Source organism: Dermacentor variabilis, chromosome 6 (genome assembly GCF_050947875.1).
Source record: "Dermacentor variabilis isolate Ectoservices chromosome 6, ASM5094787v1, whole genome shotgun sequence".
In the NCBI taxonomy this organism is placed as follows: domain Eukaryota; kingdom Metazoa; phylum Arthropoda; class Arachnida; order Ixodida; family Ixodidae; genus Dermacentor; species Dermacentor variabilis.
This window is the reverse complement of record NC_134573.1, coordinates 188,165,849-188,185,132: the sequence shown is the minus strand read 5'-3', so window position 1 is coordinate 188,185,132 and position 19,284 is coordinate 188,165,849. Positions and strand designations below refer to the sequence as shown.

The 19,284-nt window shown below is 43.9% G+C and overlaps 1 protein-coding gene across 4 annotated transcripts in view; it reads right to left on the bottom strand.

Moving 5' to 3' along the window:
* Nucleotides 1-3,251: 3,251 nt before the first annotated feature.
* Nucleotides 3,252-19,284, bottom strand: part of woc (zinc finger protein without children) — a 132,174-nt gene continuing 116,141 nt past the window's right edge. For all 4 annotated transcript variants that reach the window (XM_075697114.1, XM_075697115.1, XM_075697118.1 and 1 more), the window contains exons 17-19: nucleotides 18,585-18,809; nucleotides 13,340-13,436; nucleotides 3,252-4,358 (exon numbers count right to left, since the gene is read on the bottom strand). In XM_075697114.1, coding sequence (XP_075553229.1) covers nucleotides 4,172-4,358; nucleotides 13,340-13,436; nucleotides 18,585-18,809 — 509 coding nt within the window. In that variant the 3' untranslated portion in view covers nucleotides 3,252-4,171. The remainder of the gene's footprint in view (nucleotides 4,359-13,339; nucleotides 13,437-18,584; nucleotides 18,810-19,284) is intronic.

The following is a 19,284-nucleotide window of genomic DNA, read 5'->3' as shown; positions in this document are numbered from 1 at the left end:
TGCAAATCGAGTCGGACATTCTCAAATACGAATAAAAAGAAGATGCATACAGAAGCTAATATTTTCGAATATGAGCTATTTCTATCAACTGATAGCAAGCTCATTGGTACGAGGCCCAAACTTTGTCACAATTGAGATTTTCTCTCAACAGCTCGTAAGTGAACCTCAACTGTCCTGACATACTCTCAGCCCGCGCACGACGCCTCAGTGTTGTGTTCCACTGCTTTGCAGTTTATTTTGGTCTGGATCAGGAACACCTGCCTCTCGGCGTCAGACAACATTCTGTTTTTTGAGCCCAAGCTCCTTGAAAGAAGCGCCGACACACTCCCTTTCCCGTTCGTTCATCAATGCATAGGTCCTTTCTGTTCTTGTCCTTCCGCCACTCGTTCACCTCACGGACCATTTGAAGCATCTTCTTGGTCAGTTGCACAGTCCACGTCCAATTTTTCGAACTCCCTAGGGGCCGCGAAAACGTCAGAAAGATCGGCCAGTTGGAAAAAACAAATGCATGTCATTTACTACCCTTACCGGCTCAAACGGCCACAGGCACATTCAAAAACGCTCCGAAGGCCTGCTGGTACACGTATTAGGCATATCGGTGCTCGTACTGCGACAGGAAATACCGGGTGCACGCGTGTAAAATTAAGGAGTACATACTGTGTCCCATGGCAATAGCCCCTTCCCACGCTTGTTACGCTTCACTGCAATACCTTTGCATATGCTTTACCAGGTAACATTTGTGTACGGAGGCGAAGCTGACTTTTGGGAACCGGCATTATGTAACGCATCGTGCTTTCCAAGCTTCTAAGCCAATCGCGAGGACCACAAAGGCGGAGTCCATGTCATTGCTGACAGCAGCGAATTCTTTCAATAAAAAACACGGCATCCAATGGCAAGCTTCATAACGAACGTCGAAGCAGCTAGGCCTAGCGTTTTCGCTGTTGTGCCCATACATCCAGCCCGGATTCCGAATCTACAAGATGCACAATTTATCCTGCGAACGCCCTTTGGACAAACCCGGGGCTGCGCCGAAAGGCACAACGCCCTAACGCTCCCTTGACAAGTCAAGATGCTGCGCCACCAGGCAGTGGCGTCCTATGGAGGAGCATCGGCGAGCGACATGTCCAAACGTGCAACAAAGTGCTAGACAGCCCGGCGCCGTATTTCCTTTCCCCTGGAGGTCACCGCGCGTGGCAAAATCGAAGCGGGTGGCCAGCGCGGTCGCTGGTTGGACCTCTCGGACGACCGTCGAGTGCTGGCTTTGCATTGGGCCGTTTGAGTGACAATTGTTTCTCGAGGCTTTATAAGCCCCAACGCCGCCGCCTGGAGAACCGGATTCACCGAACCACCGTGAGACGAATGCCGCTCTCGAGTGGAGTGAGATGTGTTATACGTTGGAGTCTCGCCGGACGTCGCCGTGCGAGAACAGTCGCGTTTGCCGTTAGCTCTCGGCCCGCGTGCCGATCCGATCTTGTCCTGTATACTGACCTGTATATAGTGTATAAAGTCCCTTTTGTTATTCTCACCGACGCCTGACTCAGAGTCTTCGCTACCAATTAGAGCGCTGGCAACGCTCTGCCACGAAACGGGTGACGAGCGCTACGGGACCACCTCAAAGTCACAACACCGCTGTGGTGGCTACGGCTGCCAGCGGATCTGCATGCGAGAGCGCCGGTTGGAGGCGGCAAGGTAACCACACTGGCAACGGTGGTGGATTTGATTAATGCCATTTCGTACCTGCGGTCACGGCAAAACTTCCTGAAAATCGGACGGCGAAGAGTTCTTACGTCCGAAAAAATGGGGTACGTGGTGGTGCCGCGAAGCCATCCAAATTATCGGGAATCCGGAAAGTCGGTCGATGACTACGCTGGCAACTCCTCCAGCCGACGACAGGGCGTCAAAGACGATTCATTACGATTCCTGTCTGTTACTTGAGCCAGCATTACCTCGACTTTTGACCCTTTCAATAAAATTACAGCTAATTTTCCCTGACAGAAGCACAAATTCCCTGAGTTTTCCCTGAGTTTTTCAAGACTACTCAAAATCCCCGAGAATTCCCGGTTTTCCCGGTTGGTAGACACCCTGGGTAAGCTATTAGCCCCAGTAAAATTTCAAGTGAAAAGGTCGGGGAAGGTCAAAGAAACTTCAAATGATGTGGGTAACAAAGCTATGGTAATGCCACTTTAGGTGTGTGTGAGGGGGGGGGGGGGGGAGGGGCTTTGGCATTGCCCGGAAAACTTTGGAAGGGGCTCGGGCCCCGAAGCCCCTTCCAACGTATAATAATGATAACGTATAATAACAGCGCGGGCACAACAGTTAAAAACAATGTAGCCGCCATTCAGGTTGTTGCCCTAACCCCCGCTTTTGTTTAAGCGATTACTTTCAGAATGCCATATGGCAGCTACTAAGGGATTTTCATCGATTTTGCACCAAACCGCAACTTTCACTGCAGCATCTTGATGAAGCAGCACTGGTTAGGCCAATCAGCACATGGCCATGATGCAAAAGTCAGTGCTGGCCACTCAGCACAATGGCAGGCGGCAAGCTGTCGTGAAATGCTCAAGTCTGTATGCCACCAAAATGCCATGGGGCAGAATTAGTGAAGCGTAGGTGTATTTACAAGCATATATACAAGTTTCAGCAATGCTGCATGCACAAGATGGCTGCCTAAACCAGCCACACGCTTTTCTCGGCAAATCATCGTCTTTGTTCAGTCATATTATGACTATGCCCCACTGCTCCGTAACAATATGTTCATACCAGAGACCTCTTCAGCAACCAGACATGAGATCACGCACATGGGTTAAATTGGCAGCCGCATTAGCGGAGATCGGCTCCACGGGCAATCCACCTGGAACTACCACAAACTCACCTATACTACATACTTGTGTGCTCAATGGACGGAATGGTGTAGGCAGGAAGCCCCAAACTAGCAAAACCATGCGTGCTGCACACTTCGCGACGACGCATGATGCACATCAGACTGCCCGACGGGCCAGCGACAAGAGAAACTGAAGTGCCCCTGTGGACACGACTATCGCATTATTTTAGGTTGAGTCTGTATTTCAACGAAGCACAACACAGAGCACAATTAGGTGCATTCTTCGTACCAAAGGCGTGTTGTGAAAAGCAACAAATAATATTTTTACCACTGTTTTTTTTTTTCTTTGTCTGCTCAACTATTCGGAGAAGGTGCATGCCGGTGCGGTGTGGTGCAATATCTGCAATAAACAACAATCTGGCACAGCAGATAGCAGCAAATTTTCCATGGTGCACTTTTTGCAGCACTTAATCACTGCTCCTAACCTATTAATTAGCAGGCTTAACAAACAAATTGTAAAAAATTATTGAGAGATTGCGCAGCATGTTTTTAATGCCAGTAATATAATACTTTTAGTTGTATTCTAGATGGCTGCAACACTACTTAGAGAATTCTTACACTACTTCACGTCCACCCCCCACCCTTTTACACACCAGCTTCATCCTATGGAGTTCTAGCAAGGTAACTTTCACATAAAGATTCAGGCACTAAAGATAACTGAGCAAGTAGTAGTTACAATATTTTGTTTTGCCTTTTTCTCTGCAACTACAAAACCTAGAAAGATTGAGCATAACATTCCAGATCTTTAGCATAAGAAATACACGTTATTTCAAGCTTTTTGATAACAGTCTTGAAGCCAACACGCAAAGAATATTTACAAGGGTTGCTGTTACTTGACCCCTAAAGCAAGCATCATGGCCCTAATAAAAACCAGATGCTATTTTTGCCATACACAATGGGGAATTTAATCAACAGTAAGAGGCGAAGACACATACTAAACATTTGTAGCAGATCCCACACGTGAACTACAGCAGGCATGCAATATGTAACCAAGAAGATTGTGGCAATTGAACAAGTTTTATGTTCAGAAGTCTAGTATGTATAACACTATTGTGTTGCACAACATCAGAACACTTGGCAGTTCAGCTGTGCAACATTGCATGTTCCAGTTGCTGAAGATCATACCATAAAGATGATTGCGCAGAGCTCTATTCCCACATGAGCAACATGACAACAATCTATGAGAAACACAAAATGAAGACAGCTGAAAAATAGAACAAGGAGAGGTGAAGTCATGTCCACAATCCACGCGCTGCGGCCTATGCAATGTTCCGATGATGAAGAGGCTCGTCAGGCTGGACAGATCAGTTTGCTCGAGACGTCCTTCACTTCTTCAACTATACTGAACCTCGTCAGCATACGTGATATGGTATCCTTTCCCAAGGGGCTGCAGGAATACCAGACCGCACTTTCAGCATTGCAAGTTCGCTCTGGCAACATGTAGTAGGTCCCCTGCTGAGACTTGACAGTGTCTGGGCTGCAACGAAATGGTTGCCAGTGAACAAGCTGGCCTGACACAAGAAGAGTGCCAACATATATTCACACGGAAGGCGCAGTTTGCCAAACTAATGGTGCTGCCCCCCCCCCACCAGTCAGTTATGCAATCAGCACACATTTCCACAGTTTGTGAGCCGTATAAAATAGAAAATGATCATGTAGCTCTAATATGATGAATCCTTGTGCAACAGACAGGCACCAGTATGCACAGGCTGCACTTAATAGCAACAATAACTCTTACTGCCAGGGCATATGTGCAATGCAGAAAAGCACAACTGCAAAGTAGGAAATGGGTATATAGTCGAACCCGACTATATCGAACCCGTTTACATCGAATTGTTCTATATATCAAACAATTTCTGAACACGGTATAGTTACAATGAGTACATATAGCAAAAATTAAGCTTATATGGAAAGAAATAGCAGCGACTCCCGATATATCGAACATCAAGATGTGGGAAAGTGCCCCCAGAAGTTGGCTTCCCCTCGCGGTGGCGATGAAACTCGGCGGTGCGGCTCCATCCAATTGCTCTCACTATCGTAACCACACTGCCTCGGGTGAGCCGTCGACACCCCCCTGCAAAAAATGATCCTGGCCCACCCACAGCGCTTGCTCAGACAGCCAATCAGAGGCTCTTGTGCCCTTGTGGTGCAAGCTGGCAGACGTGCGAGTTGTCTCGCTGTTTTTCTGGTACATTATGTTTGTGCCTTGTGGGCCTTCTCCCACAGTGTTGCTGTGATGGAGCAGCAGAATTCGCCTTTCGTCGTGAAGCTAGAAATTATAAATCGGGTCGAACTCGGTGAGAAGTCTGATGTCCCTGCAGCGTGCAAGATTCCGACCAGCACTCTCAGCACGACCTTGAAGAATGTGACGATTCACATCGCCAGCGGGATAATGAAAAAGTGAAGAAGACGACGAGGTTAGCCGGAGAAATGTAGCAATAAATGGGTTCTACCGGCAGTACCCTAGTGAAATCTTTACACTGGCGCGGTCGAAAACGGGCACCTGTGGAGAAGATGAATGTCGCGTTCAATGAAGGACGAACCACCATGGAAGGCTACAAAGAAAGTGACGAACAACATGCCAGGCCGCTGGAGGATGTCACCAGGCCTGATGTTCTATGGAGCGTTCCAAGTGCCTCTGGGTTTATGGCTGATGACACTGTCACTAAAGGGACCGTTCCTGCCTCCAATGAACAAGACGAGTCTGAAATTTGTTTTAAAGGACTCATCATGAAACTCAGCTAGCTGTAACGCCTCCAGACAGTGATATAACTGTTCTGAACGTACTGCTTGACCTTCGGAAATGCTAGATGAAGCAACAGCAGCAGCTGGTAGTTCTTTTTGTTACACTGTCAAGATCTGAAAACAAGAGGGAACAGCCTTTCGAAAAACCAGACATATTTGATGGCAATTCATCCGGTGTACATACCTGGCTTCATTTTTATGATTATGCTTGCTCCAGGAACCAATGGTTGAGTGACTCGGATCGCACACAGAACTTGCAGGCATTTCTGTGTGGCAACGCATGGAAATGGTATGATCTTCGGTTAAGTGCGCAGTTACATGAACCATGGAATGAGTGGAAGGAGAGTTTCTCTCGAGCATTCAAAAAGATTCCTGTGTAACTTTGGAATAACGCCATATTCTACAGAAAGAAAGCAATAAACATCAGAGAGTACATGTTGGCATTTAATTTGTACAGCCGTGCCGAAACTTCCAGAATTGTCAATTATTGCCCTCGTTATACACGGTATGACAAGAGAGTGCCAGGAACAAGTTCTAGCTAGGTCGCCAAGCACAATAGACCAACTGCTTCAGTCACTGGCGCATGTCATGACGACAGATTTTAATGTGCCATCAAAAGAAACAAGAGTCACAACTCTAGACCAAGCGACAAATACAGGCGAGGCTCGGTACTTCACAACCAGCCATACCTACAAAAGTGCAGGCACTACAGAATCTCACCAATACGGTGAAGAAACGGTGTTCCTTGTTAAATCAGGCATTCTGACAGTGCCGATGCTTGTAAACAACCGAAACATGTCAGCATTAATTGACACTGGTGCTTCCATGAGCCTAATTAATGAAACTATAGTGGAGTCAACAACCATCATATCCAGAAAGCCTATTCGTGTGTGTAGCTACGATGGTTCATCTCGGGATTAACATAAATGGACAACGGCAGCTCTGTAGCTTGAAGGTCACACGTTCAAGGTGGAAGCGCTCGTCGTGTCAGCGGTGAACTTCGCCTTTCTTTTATCACGACGTGACATGAAGAATATGAAGATCAACATACTATGGAATGACGAGGTGACAATTGAAAAACCTGAGCAAGATATGTGTTTGACGGAAAAACCCGACGAACGAAAGCCATCATGCACAGAAGACGTGCCACTGAAGTTCCCCGAGTTAATCTGCGTTGGGCCATATCGCGAAGCCACAATCACAATTGAGGTGAAGTACTTGCTGCGCGACAGCAGTCGTCAGAAAAAAAGCCATCTATTGTATCAGTCATGAAAAGAAAGTATGGCTAAGACAACAACTTCAAGGTATGTTAGAAGCAGGGATCATTAGGCCATCAACATCCTGTTTTGCTTCCCCTATTACCATTGTACTAAAGGAAGATGGATCATTCCGACTGTGCACTGATTACCGAATGATAAACAAGCAGACCGATCAGATGACATCATTGACGAGACTGGAGGATGCAAATGGTTCTCACGTATAGACTTATGCAAGGGGTACTCGCAAGTACCACTGAAAGAAGAGACTAAGAAGTTTATGGCATTTGTCATGCCATTCGACATCTATGAGTATAATCGGTTACCATTTGGCTGGAAGAATTCTGGGTCGTGGTTCCAAAAGATGATGAACAAAACGCTGAGCAAATTCATTGGAAAATTTTGCAATGTATATGTGGATACAAGGTGTCTACCAAGTTGACATTTCCAAATTCCCTGAGTTTTCCAGGTTTTCCCTGAGTGCCTTTGCCCATTTCCCTGAGTGATGCAGAACTATGTTTTATGTCAAGACGGGCTGAAACCATATCGCCTGATGCTGTCACTCTCGAGTAAGCACATGAAAAAAATTAAAAAGCGACTTAATCCAATTTGAATACTAAGGAGTAGTGTTTATGTTATTCAAAAAGAGAATAGAAGGTAGGGGTTAGTAATATGCACAGCAAATAAAGTGTCCTCCAAAAAAATTGCGAATAAGTCGGACATTCACAAATACGAATAAAAAGGAGACGCACACAGAAGCAAATATATTCGAATATGAGCTATTTCTATCAACTGATAGCAAGCTCAGTGGTATGAGGCCCGAACTCTGTCACAATTGAGATTCTCTCTCAACCGCTCGTAAGTCAACCTCAACTGTCCTGACATACTCTCAGCCCGCGCACGACGCCTGAGTGTTGTGTTTCACTGCTTTAAAGAGTTTATTTTGGTTTGGATGCGGGACACCTGCATCTCGGCATCAGCCAAAACTTTGTTTTTTGAGCTCAAGCTCCTTCAAAACGGCGGCAGCAAGCTTCCTTTCCCGTTTATTCCTCAATGCGAACATCATTTCTGTTCTTGTCCTCCTTCTACCACTAGTTCGCCCCAATGACCATTTGAAGCATCTTGGTCAGTTGCACAGTCCACGGCCGATTTTTAGAACTCCCTAGGGGTCGCGAAAACGTTCGAAAAATCGGCCAGTTGGAAAATAATAAATGCGTGCCATTTACTGCCCTTGGGGCTCAAACCGCCACAGGCACGTTCGAAAACGCTCTGAAGGACTGTCGGTACACATATTAGGCATGCGGCACTCGTACTGTGACAGGAAATACCAGGTGCACGTGTGTATACAGTGGAACCCCGTTCATACGTTTTTCACCGGACCGAGGAAAAAAAACGTAACAGCCGGGAAAACGCAACAGTGAGGAAAGCTCCGAAAATGAATGAAAAAAGTGCAGCTTCAACTATAGACAATTTATTTCCACAGAGTGCGCTTAGAACTTTAAAAAGTCTAGAATGGTTGCTTGCCGTTTCTTTCGCACACGTTTCTCAATAGCCTGGAAGGCCGCATTGCTGTCAGCGTCGCTGTGAGGTGCGACGTACCTGCGGAGGTCCAGAGCCGCGACGGCTTTTCCAAAGCTAGGATTTGGCAACTCCCCGGCATAATGCGGCTCGTGCTCCTCGTCGTCACCGCGCCACGGCAATGGCAACGGACGAAGGAATATCCGCGGGAAATTTTGCCCTCTTTGGCGTAATCATGCTAACGATTGTTTAGTATTGCGGCGCAGCGCGCGTCCGAGCAGCCGGGTTGCGCGCAGCGCGGCGTGGTTTTGCGAGAAATGTAAACAAGAGAGGAGAGCTGGCCCGATAGGCGGAGCAACGCCATGAGCAACGCCAACATCCGGCTTCCCTTTAGCTATAGCTTCACAAAGCGTGATGTGAGAGCCTCTCCAGAGTTTCCTTCCTCCGTGAGTCGACCCGTCCAACAAACCATGCGGTGACCGTAATCACAGTGATGATAGTGAGAGCATTTTTCACGAATGGCCATCTAGTGGCGGTCTCTCAAACTGGCGTGCGGCTTCTTGCAGCCAGTTCCATAGCCAAGCCAAGCCCGGTCAAAACTCGTCAAAAGCCAAAATGGCGGTTGGAGAGCGTTGCCTACTTTAGCCGAGGCGGCTTCGGGTTGCGACGCATCATGCGGGAATGTTTTCACAGCTACGACGTAACAGCGGGGTTCCTTATACATTGGATCTTATGGAAGCTGTGCCGGGACCGGATGAAAATGACGTAGCAGCCGGGAAAACGCAGCAGTGAGGAACGTAACAGCGGGGTTCTACTGTAATTAAGGAATACATACTGTTTTCCGTGGCAATACCCCTTCCCACGCTTGTTATGCTTCACTGAAATATTTTGCGTATGGTTCACCATGTAACATTTCTGGACAGAGGCGAAGCTGACTTTCGGGACCCGGCATTATGCAACGCACCGTGTTTTCTATGTTTCTAAGCCAATCGCGAGGACCGCAAAAGCGGAGTCCGTGTCATTGCTGACAGCAGCTAATTCTTTCAATGAAAAACTCGGCACCCAACGGCAAGAAGCTTCATAGCGAACGTCGAAGCAGCTAGGCCTAGCGTTGCCGCAGTGGTGGCAACGACTGCCAGCGGATCTGCGTGCGAGAGTGCCGGTTCGAGGTGGCGAAGTAATCAAAACGGCAGCGGTGGTGCCTTTGATTATTGCCGTTTCGGACCTGCGGTCAAGGCAGAACGTCTGGAAAATCGGGACGGCGAAGGGTTCTTGCGTCCGAAATTTCACACGTTCTGATACGTTGACTCTATGGAGTACGTGGCGGTGCCGCGAAGACGTCCAAATTATCAGGAATCCGGAAAGTCGGTCGTTGACTGCACACTGGCAACTCATCCAGCCGACGACAGGGCGTCAAAGACGATTCATTGCGATTCCTGTCTCTTGCTCGAGCCAGCATTACCGCGACTTTCGACCCTTCCAATAATATTGCCGCTAATTTTCCCTGATAGAGGCCCAAATTCCCTGAGTTTTCCCTGACTTTTTCCAGACTACTCGAAATCCCTGAGAATTCCCGGTTTTCCCGGTTTTCCCGGTTTTCCCGGTTGGTAGACACCCTGGGATATCATTGTCTCTCCAGGACATGGGAAAACCTTGAGGAACATTTGTGTATAGTGCTTGAGGCACTAAGCGCCACACGAATTAAAATTAACCTGAAGAAAAGTGAGTTTTTTTGCAATAAGGTGGTTTTCCTCGGAAGGGTGTTTGATGGTGAAACGAAAAGCACCGAGGGAGAGAGTGTTCAATGCATCAAGAAAATGGTGGAACCATATGATGTTCATTCCCTCCGAGTGTTTTTGGGACTGGCGGGCCATTTCCATGCATTCATAAGAGACTGTGCCAGTAAACCAAATGCCTCACCGCATTGACTCAAAAGGGCGTGCCATTTATGTGGTCAGAAGAGTGTGAGAATAGCTACACTGAGCTTGTCCGCATCATTTCATTGGACACTGTATTAATGCTCTCCGACTTCAAGCTGCCCTTTGAGCTCTATACCGGCGCATCTTATTATGGAGTAGACGCCATACTCTACCAACGTGATGCTACAAAGCACCAAGGAAAGGAGCTGAGCGTCGGTTACTACTCTTCCACTTTTACGAAGACACAAGAAAATTATGCAACTACGGAAAAGGAAGCACTGGCGGTGGTGTTAGCCTTGCATATCATCTAACGGGATTACATGTAACAGAAGCCGACTCAGTTAAATACTTGGGTGTTACCATCACAAACACATTAAAATGGGACGTTCACATTAAACAGACGTGCACAAAAGCATATAGGCAGCTGGGATACCTTCGCAGGAAACTTGCACTGGCACCTTCCAAAGTTAGGCTAGCAAGTTATAAGGCCCTTGTAAGGCCAATCCTTGAATACGGCAGCATTATCTGGAATCCGCACCAAATCTACCTTCTTAATCAACTGGAGGGAATTCAAAATAAAGCTCTCCGGTTTGTGTATTCGCAGTATTCACCTGACGTCAGCATAACCGCACTACGCAATCGGGCAAACATTCAAACATTGTCACTTCGCCGACGCGTTGCTGCCTTAAAGTTTCTCTACCTTCTTTATCATGACAGCATTAATATAAGCAACCACGAGTACCTAAAACCACCATACCAGCGCTCAGCCAGAACAAACCATGACAAGAGTATCAGGCCATATACCTCCCGCTGTAATACATTCAAGTATTCCTTCTTTCTGTCAGTCATAGAATTATGGAATAAACTGCCACAAGACATTGTGTCCTCGGAATCTGTTATCACATTTTCTGTCAAGATTGAAAATTTTTTTGATCAGCAGGTTGCGCCGTTGTAGAAAGGAAAAAAAAAAAGGGGGGGGGGGGGGACTGCGCACGGAGTGTATGTTTCATGTGGATGCTGACCGCAGTTCTTGTAGTGTATGCTTTTACTGTGTATGCCGCTTGCAGTTATTCCAAAATCAGTGTATAACGCGCACCCTTTCCTGTACTGTTTAGTACAGGAACAGTCTGTACTGTTTTAGGACTTTCGTTTCTTTCATTTTCGGATCTTTTTTTTGCTGGCAATCTGTACTTTTCGTTGTTGTTTTTCTTTGTTGTTCCCACTCCTGTAAGAGCCTGTAAAGGCTTACAGTATTAATAAAATAAAATAAATAAAAAATAAATAAATAAAATATTTCAGAAGCTACCTGGAAGGCAACCACTATAAGCTGTTCACAGACAGCCAGGCGTTGATGTACCTGTTAGAGCTATCGAAGCTGAAGGGCAGAATAGCTCGATGGGTTAGCGAAGTACAACAATTCAGTTTTGACGTCATACATCGCCCGGGACAGAAACATCAAGATACTGATGCCCTATCTCGACTCCACGTGCCGCATGAAGCCCCAACTAGAAATATAAACCTGTTCCAGCTTTGGGAAGGCACGCAGGAAATAGAAGTGAACAATGGCAAAATTTACGTCCCGGAGACCAAAGTGCCAACAGTCCTGAAGCTTTACCACATTAGTCCATGGTGTTGCCGAAGTTTGGAGCAAGCTGTCGGAATTTTCGGAAGCTGTTGATGAATCAATGGTCGACGAGTTTGCGAGTGCAGATGATGGTGTCATGACCACGGGAGAGCGCGAAAACGAAGACTACATTGCCGACACCGGACCGAGCACAAGTGAAAGTGGGCACAATGAGGAAAGCAACGACGGTGCTTTGCCCACACCCTCCGAAGTGATTGGTGCATTCGCACTAGTCTGGTGCTTCTGCGCGAACGCAGAAGGTTGCGGCTTCAGCTGCTCCGACTCCTTTGACAATGTGGAGAAGTGTACGCGTCACAGGGAGCGAAAATGCCCAAGCAGAAGAAAATACAGGACTATATCATGGGAAACTAAGCTAGTTTCATCAATAAAATGATTTTATAAATGGTATTTGCTTTTATAACATCCAATTCTTCAGCAGGCTTATATCGAATTATGCTCTATATTGACCTGATAGGCGTTTTTTTGCGAGTTCGATATAGCCGGGTTTGACTGTATAGCAAGGAGGAAGCGGTGCCAAGTAAAACCACATCCACCACATAATCTGATGGGCAAACACAGAAAACAAACAAGGAGATGGGATTGCGTTGGAGCAAAAGATTACAATCACATATATTACTGTAGAGGCACCCAGGAAGGTTACCACACAAGAAATTGTGTTTTTTTTTTTCTCTCTTCACACACTGCATGCTGAGAAACTTGCTTGGTTGTTTTTTTATTCACTTTTTATGTCTTATGCTTCCAAGACTACCACATCGCGCTCCTTGATGAACATGCAGTTGCTACAATGACTGACTCCCGCAAAAGGAAACTTTACAGGAACCATGAACAGAATAAGTTGTCACCCTGCACTTGAGTAACGAAGGAGCTACCACAAGCAGTCTTGCTGCCCTGTCTGTCTGTTCTGATGAAAGTGTAAGCATTGGAACTGAGTAAGCACACTTTCAAAGAAAACACAAAGGAACCACACAATTTTTTCGCAAAATATGCATCGTGAAGACATTGGAAGCGAAAACTGCTCCAGCCAAGGATAAGAAGTTCCCGATGTTTTGGGGACCGACTCGGTCCTTTATTCAGAGGGTGACTGAAGTGGCTGAAGAAATAGCATCCTTTAAACTCCTGTTCTCTCTATGTTGTGATTCCTACTCTCCATAGTGTTGCAAAGACCATGGCCGTAAAAAGAGGAGAGCATCTCCCTGTGTATACAATCCTCTTCATAATATAAATTGTAACATTAGATTTGCCTGACACTACAAAAGAGAGCTCCAAATGGCCTTCAGACATTTAATGGGCTCTAACTACATACTATGAAGTTTCCCACCCAATATTGGCATTCCTATTTATGCCTTATATGGTCAACATCCGTAAAGTTACTCACCATTTAGACAGATAGAGTTCATAAAGTTTCACTGGGCATCTCTGTGGGTTTTCCAGATTTTGCGGTTGATCAAAATACCTATGTTCACTTCCTTCTTCTGCAAAAGAAATAGAGTATAAATTTGCAAACTTAGGAGAGCGCAACATACTTCTATTTTTTATTTCCAAAGTTTGCCTTTAGTCATAATACACAAAATACACACTGCACCGACATGAAAGGAAACACTCCATCAGTTTTCAATATACAAAACTGCGTCACTTATTCTGAGCTGCAGAATCAGCTTCATCGTAGACTGCTCACCTCCTGAAAGGCCCTGAGCTAAAGCTTCCTAGCTTTAGCTCAAGGCCAGCTTCGATGCTGCCTATTCAAATACATGCAAAACACAGAAAAAGTTTCATGAAACAACCCCTGGACCAACTTGAATAAAACTGGCTGCGCCTGAGAGAGAAATTTAAATTCTAGTGATTGTCGGAAATGTAATTTCAATTTAGGATCTAAACATCGTTACATTTGCCAAAAATTTGTAAGTTGAAAAAGAATAGAAGTACGAAGTGTACAAGTTTGCAACTCTGCACCAAGAACATAAACCGCCATTCTGCATCTTTCTGCAACTGCATCCATTAGAACATTCAATGCGGACAAATTTTACATATAAACTTATATCTTCCATGACTTGATTACAATTTTACGAGAGTTTTGTAAAAGTCTTGTTCACATATTAGTGGTTTATTTAAGAGCTGTGAATAATATATCAAATTTGTCTGTTTTGGATGTACTATTAGATGCAACTTACAGAACTGTGACATCACTTTTTTGGCTGAGTTACAAGGTTGTAAAATTGCTAGTTTAGATTTCTCTTTGGAAAATTTGTGATTTCCAACAAATTTTACTTAAAAACTGACAGCTTAAATAATAACTCTGCTTGCTACAGTCACTAGATTTTAACATTTTCTATTAAATGCAGCAAGTCTCATTAAGTTCTCCTTTCCCATCTATTTAGACAGGAGCACTTGCGCTAAAGCTTTCTCTTGAGGCGGGCCCAGAGCCGGCAAACCAATGTGCCAATCCTATGTGAATTGCATAATTTTACAAATATATGTTCGTAGAGCATGGCACACATAGTGCAAAAGATGTGGCTTTGGCTCCCATCAGTGGCAAGTTACTTCTTTATACGCTTTCAATTCCCTTTTTTATTAGGGCCTTTCTAGGCTCATGGTGAAGTTTGTGTCAGCAGACCTCACGACCGGAGTGTCTGCCGAAGCATCATCACGCCATATGAAGACAGATTAAAGAATGACAAATGATTGATAGTGACAGTTAGTGAATGATAACATTATAATAGAGATTGGTAGAGGTTAATAATGACTAGTAATGATTAATAATGATTACTATTGACTTGCAATGACTACTAATGACTACAAAATGACCAATATGTCTAACGATGGCTTGTAATGACCACAGTAGATTAGAAATGACTAGAAATGTCTAGTAATTAGTAGTAATTACTCAAATGACTACTAATGACTTGTAATGACTACAAATGAGTATCTAGTCACCGCCTGAGTATTTAGTCAAGCTACAAGAAAGCATGTCCCAATTCCAGTCAAACAAATTGTTACTTGTAGGTGACCTAAACTTACCTGACATCATTTGGGAGCATTTGCAAGTACTTCCACGGAACAGTAAACATTTAAACAGCATGCTTAACATAATGCTAACGCATGACCTAATTCAAGTTGTTCAGGAGCCAGCACGTGTGCAAGGACCTTGCAAATCTGTACTTGATCTGATATTTTTGCCCAGAGTGCTAACTGAATATACAGTTGCAGTTGCAGAAGGTATATCTGATCGCCTACTTGTCAGTATCAGTGTATCCATAGTCTCTTCCACCCCATCTGAGAAACCTGTGAAGCATTCCTTCAAGGACTACTCACGCACAAATGATGCAGCCATAATAGAACATATGGAAACATGCCTCACCGACTTTAATCACAGTGATGTGATAGCACTTTGGCGCTGTTTTAAAAACATGTCAGTTCTGTATTGATAAATTTGTGCCTGATAAATACAAACTAGTCTGCAAACAAACACCGTGGATGACACGTGAAATTATCCACATGACTCGCAAGATAAAAAGGTTATTAAAGAAAACACGATTACAACTTGATCGAGTTAAAAGAAATGAAAGAAAACCTTGCGCGTGCAGTACGGACCTCAAAGGAACACTACTTCAATACAGTACTACCAAACTTTATTGTTGAACAACCCGAAAAGTTCTGGTATTACTTGAGCGAAAAAAAGAAGCCAGTAGCACAAATCTGCATCGATGGATCAATCATTACCGATCACAGGGATATTGCGAGTCATTTCAATTATTATTTCCATAGTGTATTTTCTAATTCTGGCATTAGTTCATCCAAGGACAAAACGTTTCACCCATCCGAAGCAAATTTTATTTCATACACTGGCGTAGTTTCGATGCTAGTTAACTTAAAACTAAATCTTCATGTGGTCCTGACAACCTTCCAAACATTTTTTTGAAACGCTATGCTGAAACTATTGCAAGGTTCTTTCTTACTATATTTCGTGCTTCGTTACTTCCTGGAAAATTATCAGATGACTGGAAGATAGCCAGAGTTGTATCCGTGTTCAAGAAGGGCGACTGTTCATTGTTAGAAAATCACCGTCCAATATCATTGACATCCTCATGTCGTAAACTAATTGAACATGTTGTTGCCAATCAGATTAATGAATTTCTAGATAAACATTCAATACTGTCTAATTTTCAACACAGATTTAGAAAAGGCTATTCAACAGTTACACAGCCTGTGACCGTAATTCATTCGCTCACCTCATGCCTTGATAAAAATGGTCAAATTGATGCTGTATTTCTTGATTTTAGCAAAACCTTCAATACAGTTCCACATGACAAACTAATACTGAAACTTAGACATCTTGAGCCCCCAGAAATATTGATAGCATGGATAACAAACTATCTAACAAATCGCCACCAGTTCGTGGAAATTAATGAGCAACAGTCTGGCTGTCTTCTGGTCAACTCGGGATTTCCTCAAGGAAGTGTCCTAGGGCCACTGCTCTTCTTACTTTACATAAATTATATTACTACTCTAATCCATTCAAGTGTGCAAATTAGGTTGTTTGCGGATGACTGCATGATTTTTAGAGAAATCACTGCAACAAATGATTAAATTTATTTGAATACTTCTCCAGTTGGCATTATTGATTGGTGCAAAATGTGGGGAATGCGGCTTAACGCTGAAAAGATGGTCTTTCTTTGCTTCACTCGTCATAAAGCTCCACTAACCTTTAGTTACACATTAGGTTCGTTGCCTTTGCAGGAAGAAAAAAAATATAAGTACCTGGGTGTCACAATTTATCATGGAATTTACACCTTGATAATATCTATTCTTCGGCCTTGCTTAAATTATATTTTTTTTCGACATAAACTTAAAAATTCCCCACCTAACGTAAAACTGCTTGCTTATTATTCATTAATTAGACCAAAACTTCAATATGCATGTGTTGTTTGGGACCCGTTTACTAAACAAAATATTAAATGTCTCGAAAGGGTACAGAAGAAAGCCGTGCGATTTATATATTCAAAATTCTCTCGATATGATTCCTCCTCACAAATAATGCGTGATAATGGCATCGAAATCCTTGAGCAGCGAAGAAAAAACTTAAGAATTCGATTTCTTTACATGCTTTTTAATGGAGATTTCAATTAATCCTCCATCCTATCTGTCTAGTTCAACGTCTAGGCTCACTTGAGACTATCATCCGAATTCACTAACACCTTATTTTGCACGGACGGATGTATTCAAGTATTCTTTTTTTTCCCTAACTATAACAGACTAGAATACCTCGCTGTTGCCTGTTTCAATTGACTGATTCATTGTATTACTGTTGCGTCTTACCACCCTGCTTGATTGATTAATGCATTGTATTACTGTGTTTAACCACCCTGCTTGGACCTGAACTAGATCTGCAGTATGAAATAAATAAAAATACAGATAAAATGACTACTAAATGACCAATATGTCTAATGACAGCTTGTAATGACCACAATTGATTACAAATGACTAGAAATGCTTACTAGTGAACAATAATGACTAATAATGACTGAAATGACTTGTAATTACTAGTAATGACTACAAAATGACCAATATGCCTAATGATGAATTGTAATGACTACAATTGATTAGAAATGACTAAAGATGCTTAGTAATGACCAGTAATTACTAATAATGACTGAAATGACTTGTAATGACTACTAATGACTATGATATGACCAACATGTCAACGACGGCTTGTAATGACCACAATTGATTACAAATAAGTAAAAATGCTTAGTAGTGAGCAGTAATGACTAAAAGAAAGAAGAGAAAGAAAAGAGGCAAGGAGAAAGAGGCGAATGATAAGAGGAGGAATAGTAGGCTTTCGCCGTTCACCTCTTAAGAGAGTTCTTAAGAGACCCTGTCATTTTTTAATGCTGCATTTCAATTTAAAACCGCAGTTAAGGCACACAGCTGTGATAGCCTTAAAAATCTACCATTATAAAATTAGAATTACTTTGGTGCTTTTATTTTTTTTCCAATTCCCTAATGTAGTGTCTGTAAAGGGACTTAAGCGTACGTGAATAAAAAAAATATAAAGGGCTGCTCGTATTAGGCAGCTACATATCATTACCTACAGTCGGTAAGCTCGTACACAATAAGATTACAGTGGAGGTGAAACGGATAAATGAAACGTGCGTACATTTACACTGCCTCTGTAGCCATAGTTTTGAGTAATCTGCCCACTCACTGCTCACAGTTGTGGCCGAAATAGCCGCTATCTAAGCCGTGCCTGCAGCCGCCGTGGCCATTGTAAGCAAGCAAACAAATGCCGAACAGAAGGCGCTCAAAAGCGGGCGCCATCACCTGACCAAATATGGCGACGCCCACAGGTATGGTGGTGTAAAAGGTCTACGTATAACATTTGTTCACTTCAGATGCTTAGACAGATGCAGTTTACACAACTGCGATACCTATTTTTGCTATTTTTTAGTTGTGGCAATAATCAAAATTTTGCTTCCTGTAGTTGACAGACTTTAGCTTCTTTTCTTAAATTCAACAAATTTCATTCAGAACAGTTCAACAGTTATCTATATAAGAATAGAGAAACCACAGTATGCCTGAAGTCAGAGCTTCCTGTGAAAACAGGATATTGCAAAAAGGCTCACCTTGACATACTGCTGTGGACCTGAGTATTTTCACTGGCTGCCCCTCAGGCGTCTCCTGCTCCTGCTCAGAAACATCTGCCAGAGACAGCTGAAGGTGCTGATCAACCGTGTGCAGCCGGAAGTACTTGACATTGAAGTACATGAGTGTGTTTAACAGCACCACGGGCGAGTGGTCACCAAGCTGCTTGGCCTGCCACAGAACTTCCTCCCGAATGTGCTCCCGAGCTGCAGCGGAACAGTAGAGCACCATATTCAGAGCTGTAACCACCATATTCTTTCTCAAGACAGAGGGAAAAACACACAAGCAGGCTCCAGTGAATCTGCGAACAGCAGATAAAAGCCTCCAGCTCCACAATACTCTTAAGAGTTTTTTGTGTTGTCCTGAGAAGCATTTGGCACTCCCGGAAAACTTTGAGAGAACTTCAATGCCCCTTAAAGAGCTCATAGAATCTCCTGGACTATGCAAAGAGGCTTCCCCAGTCTGAAGAAACATGTACATAGCATTCAGCAGCAGATGCACTCTATCCTAAGTGACATCTAGTGGCAAGTACGACATGCAAGTGAAATCCACTTAGCAAGTTCTCTATATGCATGAGATGGGCACAATAGAGACTCATCAGCATTTGACAGCACCCAGTGCAAATATTGTCTGTTCCTTTGCATGATATGGCTTTGGCACAGTGGTTAGAGTGTGGGCTTT